General features: G+C 42.6%; 2 protein-coding genes across 2 annotated transcripts; both read left to right on the top strand.

Annotated features, from left to right (window-relative positions):
• The first annotated feature begins 7,313 nt into the window (after positions 1–7,313).
• On the top strand, positions 7,314–8,814 carry LOC115547438 (olfactory receptor 52N5-like). The gene has a single exon (XM_030361653.1). It carries the CDS (start codon positions 7,523–7,525, stop codon positions 8,504–8,506), a length of 984 nt encoding a protein of 327 aa, XP_030217513.1. The 5' UTR covers positions 7,314–7,522; the 3' UTR covers positions 8,507–8,814.
• An 11,940-nt stretch (positions 8,815–20,754) lies between these two features.
• On the top strand, positions 20,755–21,732 carry LOC115547106 (olfactory receptor 146-like). The gene has a single exon (XM_030361076.1). The coding sequence runs from the start codon at positions 20,755–20,757 to the stop codon at positions 21,730–21,732; it is 978 nt and encodes a 325-aa protein (XP_030216936.1).
• The last annotated feature ends 1,770 nt before the right edge of the window (positions 21,733–23,502 follow it).

The following is a 23,502-nucleotide window of genomic DNA, read 5'->3' as shown; positions in this document are numbered from 1 at the left end:
GTGTGTTAGGGCCATGTTTTATGGTTAGGGTTAGGGCCGTGTGTTAGGGTTAGGGTCGTGTGTTAGGGTTGGGTTAGGGTTATGCAAACAACTAATATTTAATTAATGATGAAGAAAATATTAACTTAAATAGATATTTTAGTAACAATTAACCAGTCAATAGGGGGCGCTAGGGCGCCGCCCCTAAGTGAAATATTCACTTGAATATATCTGCCAACTATTAATAAACTATTATCATTACGAAATAAATCAAAAAAAATACATAGCGTTTAACCTCGTTCAATTGTGTGATATACTTGTACAACCGAAATAGCTGTCTATCAAGCAGAGACAGCTTTTAATTGGCGCAAGAAAATTCGCCCTCGGGTCGCACCACTGTGCGCCCCAGGCCAATGGTATCGCTTTTCTTTTTTTTTATCGCCACATGATTGGACAATTCAGCGAATCAATCAAATAGGCTACCTCCCTCAGCAGCATTCCCACACCACAACTACATGTAGAGAAGAGATAGATCGCTATCTAACTAGCAGAGAGTTGTAAGCACTTTCCACCCTCTTCAGTGGAGGAATTGGACTCCCCAAGCAATGTTATACTAAAAAGGAGCAAGTAAGTTACATATTAATTTAGTCTTTCGGCCTGTAGCATATAAACAAAATGACAATTCGGTGTCATCTCTGTGATATATGTTGATGGCCAACACATGCGTATGTCGACAAAAACATACACACACAGCCTGGTGAATCAGATGATTCCCCAAGCAATGTTATACTAAAAAGGAGCAAGTAAGTTACATATTAATTTAGTCTTTCGGCCTGTAGCATATAAACAAAATGAAGCAACTGTCCCATATTTCCAACTGCATTTGAAGTAGACATTGAGACTCACAAAAAATGGACGCTATAGGACAGTGATCATGATTTGTCTCAATATCAGAATAACAACAATGGGTCAAATAGCAATGGCTGATGGAATGGCAATGAAGTAGGTCTGTATATGCAGTGTAAGCTTGTCCAGGCCCTGCAAGTCAGGATGTAGGCTATGAATGAATGAAAAGTAGGTAAATAGGTAGTGGCCATCCCCCAAATGCACCAGAATACTATAGGTAATCAAATCTATTAAATTAAAAAAATAGGGGGGGGGTGAACCTTGGACCCCCTGTCTATTACTGTGCCCCGCCAACATTTTTGATCACCAGCCATCACTGCAATTAACAAATATTAACAAAGGGTTAGGTAATGACTAGGGATGGGCACGAGTAGTAAATTCCAAACTCGAGTGATCGAAGGAATTCCTCGAGGATCAATCGAGTACTCGTTAAATCAAATCTATTTTTAGAATGCAACGCATCTGCAGCAGGAATAGGCCTGATGATGAACGGCAATATTACCAACCAAACATGTAATGCTTATTCTCCATCAAAACAGTCAGAGTTATCAGAGTATTCATTATTTATTTTTGCAAACGTTCAAAACACATTTTCCTTACAAAAATAAATATGCGTCTCACAATTTAAATCACGTCGAACCAAGGCCTGTAACAGTTTAAAAAAGACGAAACAAGTAGCCTAACCATTGCAAATAATTTAAAGCTGCAAATAAAACGGCAGCAAATGGACTATGGAAATACTCAGCGTTGTGATCTTCTCTACACGCCCGGGATTACAGCTGCGTCTTGCAGCGGTGAAAATAGCCGACACACTTTCACTTTCACCGTTGCTGCGGGTCTGCTTTCCCGAACTCACCGTTGTGTTTCAGGAGCATATGTTGCCGCATAGTACTTTCTGGTAGCTCGATTTCGCTTGGCATATTTTACATTTCACCTTATGATCTCCTATTTCTTTAAAGTATTTCAATTCTTCGCTGCGCTTTGCTTTAACCGCCATCTCTTAACTTTTTGAATTCTGGCGTGCCTGCACACGGCACGGAACGCGCCATGGAAATGGATGCATTTAATTTACTTTGTGCCCACGTCATGCGTTAGTGGCGCCGACAGAAAATGGATACATTTGCTTCAGAAAACTTTGTTTGTGTGTGTATATGCAAACTCGAGTTTGCCTGTCCACCAACCGAGTTCATTTGTAACGAGTAGTACTCGAGTAATCGATTCCTCACGCCCATCCCTAGTAATGACTAGTTTGCCATTTATTATGGCACCCAACCTTATTATAAAGTGTTACCCTTCTGTTTAATACATTTTTGACAAGCCCACTCCACGGATGAGACTCATTTGTAAATCAAGCAGGAGTGTTTCTGAATTATTAGAGGTCACCAATTTCTCAAAACTCAACATAGACGTAAGCTACAAATTTGTATGTATTTCTTTTTGTATGTTTTCTCTTCTTCCGTGGTTTACTTTCAGCATATTTTATAGGCACAATGGCTAAAAGGCACTACATTTTGTTGGGCGATTGTTATTGGAAAGTACAATGTACTCTGGTGCTGAAGGCTTATGCTGGTGAATGCACGTTTATTGAGGAAACAAGACAACCATAGACCTTTGTTGAACCTTTTAATGGCTAAAGAAAAGTTGACAAACTAAGGAGAGTATATGATGACGTTTTTTGTTGACAGAACAAAGAATCTAAAACATCTTATAAATAATTGTCTGTCTTAATTAATACACCTGTGTCTGCAAACTCTTGATGAAACTGTTTTGCTACTTGTTTAAACCTCAGGATACCAATGAACAAATTTGTATTCCTCCATGTTACCACTGTTTGGTCACAGCAACAATTAGTGTCCCCTAACGTAAATGAACGACCCGTCAGGAGTGCTCATTTGCCCCTTTAAGAAGACACTCACTAGAGGAAATGAACATCATTAATGATGTCCTCTTGGGGCTGGTTAAAACAACATCGTTATTAGCTGTTCCTCATGTTAATTAATCTTCAGGGGAAAGAATCTGCCATTTTCTAAATGTTTATCAAAGTGAGATGACAACAAAGTAAGGACACTGTCTATATGGAAAGTTGCAGAATGTTTTTTTATGTTTCAGAAATGTATGTATGTTATGTAAAACAGTAAAAATGAAAACAAGGACTAAAGAAACATGAATAATTCAGGACAATTCGGTGTCATCTCTGTGATATATGTTGATGGCCAACACATGCGTATGTCGACAAAAACATACACACACAGCCTGGTGAATCAGATGATCAAACAAGTAGTCGATAAATGATGCATATTACATAAATATCAAATTCAATTTACGCACATGGGTCCAGGTAGAGGCAGACTGAGATGGACCATGGGAATAGGGAGGGAGAGAGAGGGACAAAGCTGTTGCTCCATAGAGACTGACCTGATCTCTTTGCTTTGGCCTCTGGAGCCAAACATCTCCACTAATTATATTGAGCAATTACATTGCAATATACAATGATAAATAGTTTTTGCCAGAAGAAAGAGAAACAACTATATCGATACATTAAGGATGTTCATAGAACAAGTGTCATGCACGTACAATTGCTAGAATAACCCAAATCCCACAATATAAAGATAGCTGATCGATGCTAAGTACTCATTAACATCCTCAGTGTTGTATCCTGGGTTCAATACCATTGCCCAGGCGACCAAGCTGGGATTGATGTCCAGTAGGGCTGGGCGATTTGGCCTAAAAATAAAATCTCGATTTTTTTCTAACTAATGGACAATTTACGATTTAAACCTCGAATTCTTTTTCAGTTTTTCTCTAAACAAATTAAAAAGACCAAGGCAAAATTTAAATACATATTTTCTTTATTAACACAATAAAAATAAATGAGATTACCAAGTAATCTAGGCCTACGTGAACCAATCAGTTGCTCGAGGATAAAAAATTTAATCAGCACCACTTGGCTGTCATTATTGTGCAAAGATTTTTTTATATCAAACTGAAAAAAAAGATCTTGTAGGCCATCCCTGGAAAAACTTGCCGAAATAGTTTGAAACGTTTGAAACAGCATTTTTCTGTTTTTTAAATCAAAACGGGAATACTGAATAATCCAATTGCTTGTTTTGTTTGTGTGAGATTTAGATAAAACCACAATAAATGCCGGGAAAAGGGCACATGGTTTTAAAAAAATACATATAAAGACGTTTTCCAACTTTCCATTGAGTTTCGCATTCTACAATGGCCATCGTTATTGTTTTCCGTGGGAGCCGGCGACTTAAGGCCGATTTAGAGTCGTTTTAGACGCAGAGAGGTAAGCACGTAATTTACACAAGGGACTTGTTTTAGACAAGTTTTGATTTACGGTTCCTTTAAGGTTAGGATTGCGCGTGTTGCAAGGGGATTCTCCGCCAGAACAGTAGGGGGAGCAACGAACAAATCTGTGGGCGTGGAAGTGGAAATCGCTGGCTTGTTTATATTTATAATTATCATAATTCGTTCTTGTGTTTTCTTCTTCTCCTTCTTCAAAATTCTTCATTCGCTTCTGTCACGGCCTTTTAAAAATGGCGCTATTATGCTGTAAAACCGGAAATGTGAGACTCCTGAAAGGATGTGGTTAGCTGGCCAATCACAGTCTTTGCGAGCTGCGTAGGGCCGTAGTGTTTTAGTCGCATAGTCAGGAATTTTGGCCGACGCACTTAAGCACGTAAGGGGGGATATTTTACCGCGCAAGGGGGGGTTATGTATCTTACGTGCTTACGCGTTACGTCTAAAACAGAGCATATATCGGCCTTTAGTCTGCGAGTGGACGATATGACCGTGGAGAAGATCGCCATGATATTCCAGGTGGCTGTTTACTAAGAAACCTAGCTGGTCATAAAACATTAAAATACATCTAAATGACAAGTAGCCTACATATTGTACAATAGGCTACATAGATGAAGAAAGAAACTAGATTTCTTCTTCGAAGGTTGTGCTCCACACAAAACCTCCTCACGGTCATAACGGAGCACTTCGGTGCACCAGATTGCTTTAGAGCGGTACTGATCTCGTCGTGTGTCTTTCCATTGTGAAATAGTTCACGAATAAAATCCCCATATGGTTCAAGTGCGGCCATAACTAAGGCTAAATATAATTGGACAGTCTATTGCTGGTTTAGGTGGTAGGCTCTTTTTTCTTCGCTCGCTGCGTTCTGCCTTCTACAAAAACACAAATGAAATGCCGTTTATTTGTTTAGCCCTTTTTAGGGATCGACCGATACGTATTTTTTAGGGCCGATACGATACCGATATTTTTTCATCAGACTTAGCCGATACGCCGATACGCCGATACCGATATTTAGAGCCGATACTACTTTTTTTTTTTTTTTTGCTCCCTCAATCATAAAAATTACACTGATAACAAATGTTACAAGTCTCAATTAAAAAAAAGGAACATTTATTGAACTTCAATATAAAAAACTATATTTAACAAATAGTAAAAACAGGTGAGGTAGAACAAGTAAAAAAAAAAAAAAAAAAAAAAAAAAAAATCGGTGAAAATCGGCCACGTATCGGCCGATACCGATACACGTAAAAAACGCGAATATCGGCCGATAATATCGGCCGACCGATATATCGGTCGATCCCTAGCCCTTTTGCCCTTTTTCCGTTTCAAAACCAAATCAGAAAAACCAAAGAACGACTCTGTTATTTGGTTTTTCTGATTTTGTTTTAAATCGGAATATTCAAAGAACGAACCATACACGGATTTAGAACTGTTTTTAAATCGCGATTTTTCGGTTCAGCCATTTCACAAACCGTAGCAAAGTAAAAATGCGAATTAATTGTTTAAACCGAAAAAATCGCCCAGCCCTAATGTCCAGGCAGCAGTACCTCACCCACGACTCTCCACTCCTGATCCACAGCTACCTTGAGGTAACTTCAGCTGCCTTATGGCGTGTTTCCACCGGCAGGTGCGGCTAGGCCCAGTACGATAAGGTCCGGTAGTGTAGGTGCAGTTAAGCACAGCTCAGTTACGACTTGCGTTTCCACCGCCGACAGTACTCTTATGGTAGGGCGGGGTCTAAGCCGGATGGCGATAGCTGCGGCAGCTACGTAAGCATCGTGACCTCAAAGCAAGTACGATAAGTACGGCTAATCACGGCTAAGTCCGGACCACGCCCACTTTTGGCGGTGTAAACGCGAACCGTCCCGCACCTATTCATACCAAACCGAACCACACCCGCAGTGGTAATGCGCCATAAGTGACAATTTCTGTGGCCCTTTGCTTGCTTGGTCCTGTGCAAACCCTCTGCACCCTACTTGGATGGACTCACACAATGCTAGCTCTCCGTTGGGCTGGCACTGCTCCACCGGCTCAGCAGACTTTCCTCTCATTCTCTCATTGGCGTCCTCGATCAGAGCAGCGCCAGGTCCGGTCTCAGTGTTGTTCACATTTTGTCGGCCCCACATTTTCTCGGAACTTGAGGAGCTTCTCCAGCTCTCAGTCGTGCACTTTGAGAGAAGACTGGAGGAGGAGGTCCTTGGGAGTTGCCGTTGGCTTCTGACCAGCTCTGATATAAGCGATGATTTTCTTTGCTGGGTTAATGTTCTTACGTGGTTTCACTGCACATGGGGTCGGCCATGACCTTGAGGATTTGATCAGAATGTACTGCAGGATTCCTCTCCTCTGGAACAGAGATCATTCCCCCTGATGTGCAAGTTGGTCAAGCCCCTACCTATCGCCGAATGAGGTAACACAATGGTGAAAGCCATTGCATTATCAGTTCCATGAATGTTACAACTGGGGGTCTGTGGCGACAACATTGGGATCTATTGGAACAATTCCTCCTTATCGCCAAAGGTGAACAATGTGGAAATCTTTGAGATTGCCACTTTGAGATGGCAGTCAGGTGTAGGTAATAGGCAAGCCAATCAATTAACACGTTCAGACCATTCAATTCCATTGAATACTTAAGCATTAGATCACGCCAGGCTGTGGTATGTGCTCATTATACCACTGTTAAGGGGCGTTGTCTGGCCCCGACGCGCAGCGGAGGGCCGGCGACCCCCTTCACAGTGGTGAAGCCGGATGGCTTCACCACTGTGATCGTTAGGTCCCCCGTTGTATAAACTCCCATGAATAATGAATTTTGAAGAATTATTATTCACATGTTTATTTATAATTATATATCTAATAAGAAATATTGCATTATTTTCCTGATTCATATATTTGGTTCCTATATTTTTCATGTTATTTTTTACTCCATAATGCCATATTCATATATTTATAATCAAAAAGGAAATTCAATACAGCCCAATGCTCAATGATGATGTTTACATTTAAACTAGGCGGTTGCCATAGGGACAAATGGTTGCATCATTTGATTTTCATCAAACGCCTTCCATATAATAGTTCATAAGGTCCTAATGTTGCAGATGCCATGTTAATATGGAGGACTGAAAAGCAGAAGATGTATACAGTTTCTGCTCAGTCTCTTTGAAAGATATGGAATATTTTGGTTTAATTTAAAATAATCAAATAGATTTGGATAAAACTTGACATATTGCATCGTACATAAATTAAATTGTTATTTACATTCACAGGAAATAGTTTTTTTGAATAATAATATCTATTTATTGTTATAACCACCTTTTAATGTTCTTTGGCAGTGATGTCTTTGGTTTCAGCGATGGACAACTACACATTCAACAGTTTGAACCTGCAGATTGAAGGGTTAAAGGTCACCGTACATTCTGTGTACCCTGTTTTTTTCTTTTTGCTTATATCCTATATTTTTATCATGTTTACTAATGTGGGTATTGTAGTGCTAGTCTGCATTGAAAGGAGCCTTCACCAGCCTATGTATCTGCTTTTCTGTAATCTACCAATCAACGACATTATAGGAAACTCCATCATGCTGCCAAGGCTTCTTAGAGACATTCTGGTGCCTCCTTCTGAACGCATAATCAGCTACTATGAATGTGTGGTCCAAGCATTCTTCTCACATATGTTCGGCACTGCCTCTTACGCCATTCTAATGATCATGGCCTTTGACAGATACGTGGCTATCTGTAACCCTTTGCGCTATGCTACTATTATGAACAACAGAATGGTGATCAAGCTGACTGTCTCTGCCTGGGGTGTGTCCTTCTTGTTGGTGGCTGTTTTGCTTGGGCTGACCATTAGATTGAACAGATGCAGAGCCGTCATCACAAATCCGTACTGTGACAATGCCTCACTGTTTAAACTTTCTTGTGAGAGTGTTTTCATTAACAATGTATATGGACTGTCATTTACTGTGCTTCTCTTCACATCTTCTATGGGCAGTACAATGCTTACCTACGCAAAGATCACAGCTGTCTGTCTGACCAATAAGAACAAGGCTTTGAACAGTAAAGCTCTTAAGACATGCAGCACTCACCTCTCTGTCTACCTTATCTTGCTTCTATGTGGAATGTTGACCGTTCTGATGCATCGCTTCCCTCAGCACTCGGATTACAGGAAGCTGTCCTCCATTATGTTCCACATACTTCCCAGTGGCCTCAACCCCATCATATATGGTGTACAGTCCAAAGAGATACGAAAGCTGTTGTCCAATCTTTTTCTACCATTGATTAAGGATGGAAGCAATACATTTGTTATCACAACACAATAGAATGCTGGGAGGTCAATATTTATCGAGGTTTGCCTGACCTAGATAAACACACATGTGTCCAGCCGTGTCTCAAGTGAGTCCACCTCGAACTCAAACGTCACTTAAATTGTGTGATATTTTACATTATATAATTTAGTTAAATGTAAAATATATTTTAAATTATTCAATGTGTGTTAAAATATTTGTTTGTTTAAGTCATTGAATTTACATGTAAATCGTGATAGATTTGAGTAGCTCACAAAAAATAATCATCTTTATTTAATATGGGCAATAATCCAGTCAGGTACATATGGGAATTGTGTTTGTATTGAATTTACATCTTCTTTCTCTGTATGTGAAACATAATGAACACATTTTTAATGGTAACTGTGAGTTAATGGATATCCAAGATTAACCTTTTATGCTTTGAATCAAAACATTTTCCTGCAGTGCCAATAAATTAATTTGTACCATTTTCCATTATAAATGTGCTGTTATTATTGCAGTTCACAAGGATCTAGGGCTGCAACTAACGATTATTTGAATAATAGATTAATCGGATAAAAAAAAGAAACATTTGTAATTGCCTCATCTTTATTAAAAAACTGAACATTACTTCAAATCACAGTGCAGACTGAAGTGTAAAAACACCCCTTATATTGCTGGGAAAACAAAACAAAAAAATCTTTTTTTTGTGTTGCATTAATCATATCAATCATATAACTGAGCCAATCTTAACACATCCCATTTGACACTGTTTGCGACTTTTTTTTAGGCTGACTAGCTCTATATCCTGCAGATTTTAACATGGATTTAAAAAATGGATTACTTTTTTTTTTTTTTCGTCCTTTGATAGGAACGGGTTGCTGTGATGAGGAATATGTCTACAAAGCACGGTTCTAGTTGCTTACGTTACTACTAATTTAAATTGATAAAAACTCAGGTGAGGATTTATCACAACGGCTTTTACAACAAACCATAGTCCACTAATTGCCATAACAACATTACGTGTGACCGATGTGAATGTTTTGTTTTTGCTGTGAACTGAATTCCAGTGGCTAGGACATTGACACATAAGGTGTGCCAGACAGAACAGCGCCTCTCAGAGTGCTTATAAAAGTCTTATAATCTCACAATAATCACGTTTATTATGTTATTATTAACTAGATAGTATTATTAACACCAATTCATGTTAATAAGCATATAATAGGGGTCTTATTACCTATTATTGTACTTCATTTAAGAATGTTTGATTCTGATTGGCTGGGAGGAGGGCATGAACCAGGCAGGTTGCCCGCTGACGCTGACTTGTCGATTCTACTTGCTGCTGACCAGCGGTGTAGTCTATTTTATTGTAGTGGGTATACTGTGATGATTCCCTCCCAGCCTCGTACAAACCCGTCCCACCGGTACGTGTACGTGTGTGGCGCTTATGGGGTGTCGCACCACACTCACCAACGCAGGGGTCTACAACCCGCTGATTTAAGAGTATAACGATTATCAACAATCATGGAAAGCTGAGTAGGTTTATCAGTTTTAATAACAGTATGAACAAATAGAACACAACAATGACAAGTTGTCCTTTGTAAATCAATAGTAGCAATAGCACGTGCTAAACAAAGACAAAATCTACTCAAAATAATTTAATGAACTGTTTACAACCATGGCTAACCAGTGCATGAGAAGGAGATGACAGGAGACTAATGTTTCACTTTCAATTGCTCTAATTTGAGCTCTTACTGTTGTTATCTAACATACCATACTGTAATTGAATTGTGTAAAAGTGTGAAATTACTGCACCTTAAAAATGACCATGAATTAGCTATACTCTCATTTGCATAGTGATTAACATTATGAATATCAATTGTGTATACCAACTGTATGTTGGCTGACATTTACCTAACTTTTTTTCCCTCCACTCTAACCAAGGCTGCCTGTTTTTAAATTCCCTAGCCTGACACCCAGTATGAAAGGCTGGACAGGGGTTCTCATCTGAAAGTAACAAGGAGATATAAAGTGGGATTAAAACATTGTCTTCTGTTGACTACTTGTTATGTGGTTTACACATTAATATGGGAGGACTGGACACACACACACACACGCGAGAAGGAGGGGCTCGGCCCGCCAACTAACGTGCAGAGATGCAGGGGCAGCTTCGCGCTTCGTAACAGAGACAGGGCAGAGCGCGAGCGCGCAGGGGGAATTTTATGAATGGTGAATGTAGGAGATAACTTCCCCTGCTTAAAGTATTTTATTGCAGTTATACCCAATTAGGGCTGGGCGATATGGCTATCACAATATAAGTGTTTCATATCGGTCGATATCGATAATTATCGATAATTTGTATGACCTATTTAAAATAAGGACCAGGAGAAAAATATACATTTTTTTTTTTTTTTATCTTAAAGACCTATAAACGCTGACCGCTGGCTGCTGACTGAGCACAGCGTCATGAAATAGTAGATCAATATGCCGCTTGTATTTCAGCCTTCATAACGAGAGCTGGTAAATGTGAAAAATGCATTCAATTGTAATCGGAAAACGTGGTTATATGCTAGACCCTAGATCAGGGGTACTCAAGTAGAAATGATGAGGGGCCACAAAAATTTTTTTCAGTGACTCAAGGGGCCGGTCGGTATACGTGTGACTGAGGCCGATATATGCTCTGTTTTAGACGTAACGCGTAAGCACGTAAGATACATAACCCCCCCTTGCGCGGTAAAATATCCCCCCTTACGTGCTTAAGTGCGTCGGCCAAAATTCCTGACTATGCGACTAAAACACTACGGCCCTACGCAGCTCGCAAAGACTGTGATTGGCCAGCTAACCACATCCTTTCAGGAGTCTCACATTTCCGGTTTTACAGCATAATAGCGCCATTTTTAAAAGGCTGTGAAAGAAGCGAATGAAGAATTTTGAAGAAGGAGAAGAAGAAAACACAAGAACGAATTATGATAATTATAAATATAAACAAGCCAGCGATTTCCACTTCCACGCCCACAGATTCGTTCGTTGCTCCCCCTACTGTTCTGGCGGAGAATCCCCTTGCAACACGCGCAATCCTTAAGGGACCTTAAAGGAACCGTAAATCAAAACTTGTCTAAAACAAGTCCCTTGTGTAAATTACGTGCTTACGTCTCTGCGTCTAAAACGACCCTAAATCGGCCTTGACTGCTGCTGAGATGGACTGTCTGCCTCGAGTTTGGGAGGGCTGGAGCGGTCTGTGGGCTGGAGTGCTATCTGTTTATCGTTGCAACCCCCAGCCTCGTATTGAGATCGCGGCGCGCGGTTTCAAAATAAGAGCGCCCAGTACGATTTTTTTTTTTTTATTTTTTTTTTATTTTTTTTTATATAATTAAAAAACTTTTCAAAACAGCTCGAGGGCCATTAATAGACACCCCGCGGGCCACAAAAGGCCCGCGGGCCGCTACTTGAGTATGACTGCCCTAGATTATCTGTGGTATAAAGGCTGGGCCGAATTTCAAATTATAAATATGTACACTTTATGTTGAAAATATAGACCGTCGCGATTCCCATTGAAACGAATGGCGTGGTGATTAGTCCTCAAAACGAGAGCTGGTAAAGTGTGAAAAATTAATTAAACTGTAATCAGACAATGTGTCATGGTCCGCTCCTGGTTTTCCCATTCACCTGCCTGCCACCCTGATCTCCCCTGATTAACCCAACCACCTTCACCTGTGACCCCTCTATATGAATCCTCTCTCTCCACTCAGCCCCCATTTACACGAGGACGCTTGCGGGTGAAAACGACAAAAAAAATTATCGGAAGTGCCTTTCGTTTAGACGGTGACAGCGTTTTTGGGGCATGAAAACGCATAAATCTGAAACAATCCTCCAGAGTGGAAAAGTTGAAAACGCTCCGCCGTAGCGTTCCCGTCTAAGCTGCCAAGACGCAAAACACTGCTCAGATCTGCTCAGGTCGCGTACGCGTTTACGTCACATACATGTGCCAGTACAAGGAAATAAACAAACATGTTAGATTATTTCCATGCGTCGGACCTTCAAGCTGCTCTGGCAGCTCTAAAAAGCATACAGGAGTATTTCCACGAAATGTACAGGATATTTACAGATAGTATTACTGAACATAGAAGGATCTTTTTGGTTTTTGCGGCACGGATAAGAGAAGGAAGATTCTACGCATGCGCTCAGACATGGCGGTGTTGTGTGATAGTCTATCACAGCACCACCTAGCAGCCTGGCATGCATACCCAATTGAATTCCACACACTTTTGCGTCACCGTATGCACGCAGATTTCCTCCCGAAAACGCTCGTCTAAACGCAGAATAAAAAGTGAAGACGCAACGCCACTTTTGCGTCTTCTGTTCAGACCGTCATCGTGTAAACGTAGCATCAGTCTCTGCCAGATCGTCTCTCGTACTCACAGAGCTTTCCCACAACTCCTGAACTGTTTCTACAACGCTGATCCTGCCTGTTTCCGAACCCTCGCCTGTCTGACACCCGCCTGTTGTCGAGTCCCTGCTGGCCTGTCTGCTTCCCTGTTTCCAGCTGGTAAATTGTGAAAAATACATTAAACTGTAATCGGAAGACGCGGTTATAATAATAATAAAAAAAATAAAAAAATATTTCATATAGCGCCTTTCAGGATACTCAAGGTCGCTTCACAAGAGTGGGAGGTGGGGGTGTATGTGTGGGCAAGTGAGTGAGAGTGCAAAATGCGCAAGGCGCTGGGTGGGGTCGTGAGTTAGAGGCCATAGGCCTCAGAGGAAAGGTGTGCTTTCGTGTACTTTTTGAAAGTCTCCACGAAAGGGGCACAGTGGATGTTGGGGGGGGGGGGGGCTGATTCCACAGAGTGGGGCGGACACGCAAAAGGCCCTATCTCCAAAGGTCTTGAGTCTCGTGCGGGGAATTGCCAGCTGGTCCTTGTCAGAGGACCCGAGGGACCGCAGAGAGGTGTAGGGGTGGAGGAGGTCAGAGAGGTAACGGGGGGCTGGAGCATGAAGGGACTTGTATGTGAGTAATAGAATTTTGAATTTAATGAGGATCTTGACTGGTAACCAGTGGAGCTGCATCGGGGTGGGGGTGATGTGCTGCCAGGGCTTAATGCCAGTTAAGACCCTGGCAGCTGAGTTCTGCACATACTGCAGTCTGTCCAGGGTTTTAGAGGGGAGACCGGTGAGTATGGCGTTGCAGTAGTCCAGGCAGGTAGAGATGAAGCAGTGGATCAGGGTTTCAGTAACTGGGTCTGAGAGTGAGGGTCGGAGTCGTGCAATGTTCTTCAGGTGTTAGACTGCAGATCTTGTAACGTTCTTAATGTGGGACTGGAATGATAGGGTGGGGTCCAGGACAAGTACCCCTGAATGCAGCCCGCAGACGGAGCCCACATTGAGGGGCGGGCACTCAGTCCCCATTGAGGGGCGGGCACTCAGTCCACATTGTGATATAGTCATGTCATACACCGTTTGAAAGCTTAGAATCTCAGGAATGTCAACCAATGTCAACCATTCGGTGGAATAAATACGTTTAGCGAATATAGATGAAATATATCCTAGTGTCTTAGGTCAAAATAGCCCCCCTCACCCTCCCCCTCCCTTGGTGCATTCTTACTTTATCGTCATTGTGGATATCCTTAGCAATGAGTTGATACTTCATGTTGGGTCTTGAAATGTGGGAGTCCACAGAAATCGAATATCAATATGATTTTTGTCTAATTACATTGTGCATATGCACAAGTCATCTTATACAAAGCAGCTGAAAAATGGAAAACCGAAACGCTGAAATGTTTTTTTGTAGAAAACTGCTTTTATGTCTATACTGGTTTTCTTTGACTTTTAGAGACACGTCAGTGTAATTGTGGATGGCGAGAGCCCTGAAATACAGCTGGACAGCAGCGGTCTTCATCACTGCCCCTTCTGCAGATATAAAGGGTCAAAATATGAGATCGACCATCATATTAAATGCCATGCCTCGGTTAAATACAGAGGTACATTTTCTATTTTTTTTTATTATTATTATGTATATTTGATACCATTTTAAATACACAATTTAAAATATGTCCGTAATGAAAGCAGTTTTTATTAATTGTATTATAGATCTTGCATATTTCTTCTTTCAGAGTTCACGATCATAAAGTGCAGTTTAGGTTGAGGGAGACTACCCACTTTCATTGTTATAATTGTGCAATTACAATTATAAACTGAGAACAGCTCTTAAAGCACCTGGAATCTCACAACACCCCACAGGCCCCTCCAGAGAGACATGTGGCCCCTACAGTCACCCCAGTGGCCCCTCCAGTTACCCCAGTGGCCCCTCCAGTCACCCCAGTGGCCCCTCCAGTCACCCCAGTGGCCCCTCCAGTCACCCAGTGGTCCCTCCAGAGAGACATGTGGCCCCTCTAGTCACCCCAGTGGCCCCTCCAGTTACCCCTGTGGCCCCCTTCAGACACCCCAGTGGCCCCTCCAGAGAGACATGTGGCCCCTCTAGTCACCCCAGTGGCCCCTTCAGTTACCCCAGTGACCCCTCCTGTGAGACAAGTAGCCCTCCTGTGAGACAAACAGCAAAGGTTACTTGTTCACACAGCAACCTGCAATTATACTGGAAAAACTACAAGACACACATACGCCGAAAGCATGTAGATTCTTTCGAGGTTGTTTCGAAAGAAAGACATTTGGCATGCCAGTGCATCGATCCAAAAAATTGTGTGTTTGCAGTTGAAAAGTCGTTTCATGGTCCAGCAACACCCATACATACACGTTATAAAAAAATCATGGGGACCTACACAGAAAATTGTATGTGAGTTGAACCAATGCCAACTGAATGCAGAATTTGCCGTACGATCCAGGATCTTACCCTTTGAATGTCATCATCTGAGGTCACTGTCATACTGCCCACGGTCAGAGGGCAAAGTTCCTGTTTTATCTGAGGAATCCTTAGTTGAGATGGTTCAAAACAAATGGTTTGGAGAGGAGCGGAAAGCAAGCCTCATACAGCGGCAAAAGGAGGCAGATGCTGAAGGTGTGCCCCTGTCTTTAGAGCTTACAGTTGGTGGACCACAAGCCAAATACCACATTTCTGTGTAGGAGCCCAAGGTGTCCTACTATAGCAGGCTTCAAAGGACCATTATAGCCTATGACAGCAAAATAAATAGTTGGCATTGTCCTTGCGCCAAACCAAAGCAGTCATGCGAACATAAAGCCATAGGTAAATGGCACCTTTTTGAAACAAAAAGGCACTTGTTTAAAAGACTGAAGTCCACCGATTCAGAGGGAACCCTACCAACTTACTTCAGAGTAGGGCTGAACGATTATTTCCAAGTTGATTATCACGATTATTTTGATCAATATTGATATCACGATTATTTATCACGATTATTCATTGAAAAAAAAATCTTTTGAATTTCTACCACCCCCTAGTGGTAGGAGCCACACACTGTGCTCAGTGGCAAATTGCCGTCAGCCCCCCCCCCCCCCCCCTTTTTCAGGCTTAGCGCTGCTGTGTGCAGGATGGACTCAGCAGCAGGTGTATAGGCATAGGCGTCGATTACGCCGGGGACACGTCCCCACCAGATTTTGTCAAGATTAATTTTGTACCCACCACTTTAAAAAAAATAAAAAATTTGCCTGCCCTGCCCTTGCTCATGACAAAGGCTCAGCAATGTCGTCATTGACTCGTAGGCAGATCTGGCTGGCCCAGACTGCCCTCCCAGAGGATGTAAAGAGGGAAATCATAAATATGGAGAGATACAGCCGGGGAATGTGTTCCAAGCCCGACTCACAGGCCATACTGCTTAAGGCTCAGGAGTCCGTGCGTGCTCGTGAGGGTGTTAAAAGGGCATTCCATCATTCCACAGCTAGAATGGCAGGCCGTCAGCGCACACACACACACGTGTTTCGAGAAATCAGGAACCCTGGTCGGGTAACACACGCCAGGATCTCAGCAGATAAAACCCTGCCCGGCCTGTGCGTTATCAAAGGGTATCTACCCCAGTCAGTGGCAAGTAGGGTGCCCCAACGTTGGCGCCCCCCAACAATTTCAAGGGGTTACAGATTCCAGTCCAGGCAAACATTTTAGCAGAAAAAGTGGAAACACTGCTGCAGAAATACGCTATAGCAAAGGTGAGCACCAGCAAACAACAAGCTAGCTTTTATTCAATATTTATATGTCCCCAAAAAGGACAGTGGCTATTCCCCATTTTAGACCTGTGCCTCTTGAACACTCACTTGAAAGTTCAAGATGCTCCAGACAAGGCACATCCTAGAGTCAATAGAGCCGGGCGAGTGGTTCACTACGATCTACTTTAATGATTCGTACTTCCACGTCCCAATTTATCAGGAACATCAGCCGTTCCTCCGTTTCGCGTTTCAGGGACAAGCCTATCAATTTCAGATCCTTCCATTTGGCCTCTCCCTGTCCCCAGGGGTGTTCACCAGGGTGGTGGCTGCTGCCTTGGCACCCTTTCAAAAGAGTTGTTTAAGGTTTATGCCCTACCTCTACGACTGGCTAGTATGAGCCCCATCCCGGCAGCATGTCGTAAAGGATACAGAGTCGATACTGGAATTATCTTTTTTAGGACTCTGCCTAAACTCTCTCACAATGAGGGCGTCTTTCACCCCTCAGAGAGCAGGCGGGATCCAGGCAGTCCCCTGCGCTTTTCGCTGGGGCAGGCGTATAGAACTGCTTTAATTTTAGAGGATGCTGGGGTTAATATCTGCTTCAGTAATGTCGGTCCAACTGGGCCTTCTCAGGTCCCGACCCTTGCAGTGTTGACTGAATGCTTTCAACCTTCACCCACGGAGTCACATGCACAGGAAACTCTAGGTGACCCAATCATGCTAGCAAGCCTTGCTACCCTGGAGGGCGTCAAGCTTGTTCACACAGGGACTTCCCCTGGGCAGGGTACCTTCCAGACGGATGCTAGTGTCCACAGATGCCTCTCAGACAGGCTGGGGAGCAGTCTGGGAGGGATGAATCGGTCTAATCGGCCGTCTATCACTTCAATCACCAGGGGGGCACAAGATCGCAGCGTTGCCTCAAGGCCGCCCAGGTACTCCTCTTTTGGGCATTCCCACGCCTCGCCCGCACTTTGGGCAGTTTATATTCCTGGTGTTCTGAACCAGGCCGCAGATCTCCTCTCAAGGTCCGGAGCTCCTCCGGGAGAGTGGGGGCTGCACACGGAGGAGGTTGCAAGTTTGTGGCCACGCTTTGGCGTAGCCCAGGTCGATGTCTTTGCATCCAGGGAGACGACCCACTGCCAAATGTGGCGAGATGAACTGCCTCACGAGTGGCCGGAGGGATTATTATACGTCTTCCCTCCAATACCTTTGGTCCCACTGGTGCTTAAAAGAATACGCCAAGAGGCCGGCGAGACATTGGTTTCCGGCTCTCCTGCGCCTTGTTCACAGCCAACCCGGCCCTCTGCCAGTCTGGGCAGACCTTCTCTCGCAAGTGGAGGGTCGAATTTGGCATCCCAGGCCAGCTGTCCTGCAGCTGTGGGCCTGGTCCCTCCTCAGCCTCAGCCCCAGGGGTTGAGTGAGGCTGTTCTGGAGACCATAAGCAATGCTAGGGCACCTTCCACTCGGGCAAACTACCAGCAGAGATGGAGGTTGTACTCTTCATGGTGTCAAGACCGGGGTTTTGACCCAAAGACCTGCTCAGCGGCGGTGGTACTCCATATCCTCCAGTCCCTCTTGGACACTAGCAGGGCGGCCAGCACCCTAAGGGTCTATGCAGCCGCTATCTCTGCATTCCATGATTTAGTAGTGGGCCTTCGTGTGGGAAAACCCCAGATGGTATAGTTTTTAAAAGGTGCAAACCGTCTGCGGCCAGGCAGATGTTTGAGGGCCCCATCTTGGGACCTGCCTTCGGTGTTGAGGTATTTGACCACAGCCCCGTACGAGCCATTGGGGCAATCTGATCTTAAGTTTTATACACAGAAGACAGCGTTTTTACTGGCCTTGTGCTCTACCAAGAGAGTGAGCTGCACGCATTCTCTGTGAGTACTGATTGCATGAAAATACAGCAGTGTCGCCTTCGCCGAATCCGTCCTTCCTCCCCAAGGTACTAAACCGTCAGTCAATTAACATTGCTATTGAGCTGGAGGCATTTCACCCTAAGCCATCCTGTCCAACAGGGGTGGCTCTTCATACACTGTGCCCAGTTAGGGCTTTTTGGGCCTGTGTTGATCGTACACAGCAGCTGAGATATGCTCACACTCAGCTTTTTGTATGCTATGGAGCTAAGCAGTTGGGTCAACCAATCTCAAAACAACACTTGTTGTTTTGAGTGTCCAACTGGCTAGTGGACACTATTGCCCAAGCTTACTCGGAGCAGGGTTTCCCAGTCCCTGAGGGCCTGGTGGCTCACTCCACATGTAGCATGACCACTTCATGGGCAGCTTTGAAAGGGGTTGCTCTTGGTGACGTTTGTGTGGCAGCATCCTGGAGTACTCCATGTATTTTTGCCAGATTGTACAGAATGAATGCAACATCCACCACGGTCAGCGCCACTGTTCTCATGACGGCTGCCAATCAGACTAGTGAAGAGGGTTCCTCTGTTCCTTGCAAGACTTTTGGTACTGGTCATCCGTAGTAAGACCATGGTGACAGTCAGAGAGAGGTCAAAGTAGATCGTGAGTTATGACCATAAATATGGATCTATGAGACCGAACGATGACCGTCACCCTCCTTTGTCACTCGGAACGAAACGAAGCGTTCCAGCCAAGGAGCAAGGGCCAAATGTCCTCGCATCCATTTAATGCAGCGGGAAATGCCTCCAGTCAGTCACATGTGACATTTTTGATATAAGGATCTCGCGACAGGTAGCTGAATGGCATCATTCGTGGTGACCGTCATCGTTCAGTCTCATAGATCTATAGTTCCCAGGTAAATTGTTTTGTTTGTGGCGTGAACTGGGTTCCAGTGGCAAGGAAATGGACACATAAACTAAGGTGTGCCAGACAGAACAGCGCCTCCACAAGTTCCGCCGAGGCCAGGGACGGATTATGAGTCAGTGGGCCCCTGGGCCCAGATGGCGAGAAAAGGGCCCCCCCACCACCCGAGCCATTCTATTTGATTGAGAGGGCCCTTTCACGTATGAGGGATGAATTACACAACCCGTGGCATATGATTGAGGGGCCCTATTGAGACATATCACATAACATAACCAATGTTAGATGGCTTCAGGGCCCCCTTAAGATATCAGTAGGTATAATGTTGTAGAGACAATACTGAAATGCTTGTGCAGAGGTTTGGGCTTCAGGCCCTCTTGGCCCCTGGGCCTTGGCCTTGTAGGCCCACCGCCCGTGCAGTAATCCATCCTTGGCCGAGGTAATGACCCCCTCATGTGTGACGTTACTACTACGTTTACCAATGCACTGGGCACACGTAGCTACATTTTGGTGTGAGACTGGCTAGGTTATTTCATTTTTTTTCATTCTTAAACTCTCGAGCCTACTAACTGGAGGGGCTGAATTTGACACATTGAAACTTTGAAGAAGTGGGTCATATGGATAATAATAAAACAAAATAAAATAGACAATAGGCAAACTATTTGCTAAACATAAAGTACATGTAAACTAACAACATGCCTGTAACCACAATGCATTTCATCATAACTATCAAAGTTTGTTCCAGAAAAGCCAACTATGAACTATGAAGAATATCAGTAAATGTTAATCATGAGGCTATCTGGTGACTTACACTTCGATGAGGTTGCATAAAACTCTCAATGACAAGGAACCCTGGGGCAGGGAAAAACTGAATTGGGTGGGGAAGGAGCTGATGGAGAGGCCCAGCTAGAGGAGAAGGAGGACTATTTATGTGATGTGTTATATGGACACATATGTGTTATGTGTCTGCAATAAAGCTTTATTATGATTACAGCAGAACAATGTCACAAAGAGGTGGAGCAGCAAGCGGAAAATCCCTGGGGTCAACTGACCATGTTGGTGCCAAGCTTGATACTATGGTGTGAACTGGGTGACTCACACAGCATATGTTGACTTTAAAAACCCTCCCCTATAAATCATCACATAAGTGATGTACTTGTACAGTGCTTGATTCTGAGGCACACTGGTATTTCTAGAACATGATTGAAGAAAGCATAGTCTTGGGAAAAGCTTGAAAAAGAGGCACAGTGTCTACTATAGTTTACTATAACACTAACCAGATGTTTTTATCCTAAATATGATTTTTTTTTGTTACGTCAAACAGTGACAATATTGTGACATCGGAAAATATCTGAAGTTACCGTTATATTTATTTGCAATATATATATGTATTTGATTTCAGCGATGGGAAACGAATCATACAACAGCCTTACCCTTCAGATAGAAGGGTTGAAGGTTACAGAGCAATCTGTATACCCTGTTTTTGCCTTTTTACTAATTTTCTATTTATTAATCATTATTATGAATGTGGGTATTTTAGTGCTCGTTGGCATTGAAAGGAGCCTACACCAGCCTATGTATCTGCTTTTCTGTAACCTGCCAATCAACGACATCATAGGAAGCTCAGTTTTGGTGCCAAGGCTTCTCGCTGACATCTTGACGCCTCCTTCGGAACGCTTCATCGACTACTACGAGTGTGTGGTCCAAGCATTCTTCTCACACTTGTTTGGCACCACTTCTCACACCATTTTGATGATCATGGCCTATGACAGATATGTGGCTATCTGTTATCCTCTGCGCTATGCTCTTATTATGAATAACAAAATGGTGATCAAGTTGATTTTCTCTGCCTGGGGTGTGGCTGTTGTGCTGGTGGCCATCCTGATCGGGCTGACTGTCAGACTGAACACATGCAGAACCTTGATTACACATCCTTACTGTGACAATGCCTCACTGTTTAAGCTCTCCTGTGAGAGCATTTTCATTAACAATGCCTATGGCCTGACATTTACTGTGGTGCTTTTGACATCTTCTATCGGCGGGGTGTTCCTTACTTATGTAAAGATCACAGCTGTCTGTCTGACCAGTAAAAACAAAGCTCTGAACAGTAAAGCTCTAAAGACTTGCAGCACACACCTTTCAGTGTACCTTATAGTGATTTTATGCGGAATGTTAACTATTCTGATGCATCGCTTTCCTCAGTACTCAGATTACAGGAAGCTGTCCGCCATTATGTTTCACATAGTTCCAAGTGGCCTCAACCCCATCATATATGGTGTACAGTCCAAAGAGATACGAAAGCTCCTTTCAAAAATGTTTTTGTCTAAAAATGTTTTACCTTCAATTAAGGGTGGAGCTGTTTATGATTCTAAAGATCACTAGGATGATAAACAGTTTATGTTGATGGTACTGAAGATAATGTTTACTGCCATAAATGGAATTACTTTTCATTTTTATATGTTTTTAGGTGGGCTCGATGATCATGAAACAGAATAATGAAATCCAATATTCAGGATTATATCCAAGTAATATGACGTTATGTCTCAAAGTTGCTGTTGTTTTGTAAAGCCATTTATTTGTAATTATTTCTACATTGTCAGGGTGAATGAGAAATGCATGGAAAATAAATACATGAACATATCAATGCTTTCAATTCATAATTGAATTTATATGTTAATATATTTGAAGAACCTCAAGACTCTGGCTGGTTTTTATCATTTCTTTTTTTATTTTATCTTTCTTTATTAATTATTCTCTACAAATTTTAGAGACCCTAATCCCTCCACAATGTTTCACCTAGAGACTCCTTTTAAAATGTTCACATGAGCTTGGACTTGCACAATACCATTCAATTTTGAAAAATATTTTAAAGGTCCCTTGGCATGCTACTTTATGGATGATTTTATATAGGTGTTAGTTGGCCCCTAATACAGTATTTGAAGACGATCAAGAAATTCATCTATTGTGCAGAATTACAGCCACTACGAGCCAGTCCCACAATGAGCCTTCGTGCCATTTACAGTGGGCTAGTGTTTACAGTGGATGAATTGCAATGGCTCGGATTCATAATATCATCCGGAGGCGCACACAGCTTTTGGCCTTGTTCTGTAAACATTCTAGAACACTCCGGGTGCTCCGGCGGGAGTCCAGGATTTTTATGATGTAAATAATATAATATAATATATAGATTTCTATAGAATATAATATATATTTCATCATGGCCAAAAGCTGTGTGTGCCTCCGGATAATATTATGAATCTCAAACGACTGCGTCGGGTTTTCCGTTCTTCCAGGTCAATCTGAAGTAGGCTACAGACTGAGCAGCGACATGGAGTAGAAAGGGATTGTTGCCGTTTGCGGTCTCTCTGTACTTCCAAAATGAAACTCGTAGTGGGAATTATTTCAGCCATGACTGAGAAGGAATTTGGGGAAAGGAACTGTGGATTTGACTACCTGAAGTCCAGAGGGTTAGGGTTAGAAAAAAAAAAAATGGTTTTGCTATTGAGCTGTGTGCTAGTTAACACCACCACAGCAGTCACAAACCGGCAGCCCTTCCCCAGAATGAAAAAAAAACTATTATATGGTATTCCTATTTAATCTTGTTATATCAAGGCTTTGTAGTTCACATATAATATTCATACATTCATGAGAAATTCCAAAGAAGGAGGAGTTTGTCAACTTTTGCCATTCCAGCTCTCCTGTCGATGTGAAATAGAGTTGTGTCAGACATTATTGGCTCCAAGTGCTCCCAAGATAATAGCATTATATTCATATAAGTCATGACCGAGGTGTTGATAGTCATTTAAAGACAGCTACTGACTTTAAGGCAATGACAAAGACTAATTAGGCAGAAACAACGCAAAAGAACAAAGAGGTACTTTCAAATAACTCATCAATGGCTGGTCATTTCTATTTTGATTAAACTGTGATTCAAAATGTTTCTGAAATAATGCTGAACTTGATGAAAACTGATGATTATTTGGATAATTTCTGTACTTGTGAAATATGTTTTAATTTAAGACATATATTTTGTTCCTTGTACTTACTTCACTTAAATATTTATACTTTTGTTCATGAGAAGAGCAACTGTCTACTATGTTGCTTTATAACTAACAGTTCTCTCTCACTTCTTTCTTCGTTCGATTTAGTTCA

Source organism: Gadus morhua, chromosome 7 (assembly GCF_902167405.1).
Source record: "Gadus morhua chromosome 7, gadMor3.0, whole genome shotgun sequence".
In the NCBI taxonomy this organism is placed as follows: domain Eukaryota; kingdom Metazoa; phylum Chordata; class Actinopteri; order Gadiformes; family Gadidae; genus Gadus; species Gadus morhua.
This window is presented reverse-complemented; position numbering and strand designations above follow the sequence as displayed.

Coding starts and splice junctions, on each gene's coding strand:
- LOC115547438 (XM_030361653.1), top strand. CDS start 7,523: ATGTCTTTGGTTTCAGCGATGGACAACTACACATTCAACAGTTTGAAC.
- LOC115547106 (XM_030361076.1), top strand. CDS start 20,755: ATGGGAAACGAATCATACAACAGCCTTACCCTTCAGATAGAAGGGTTG.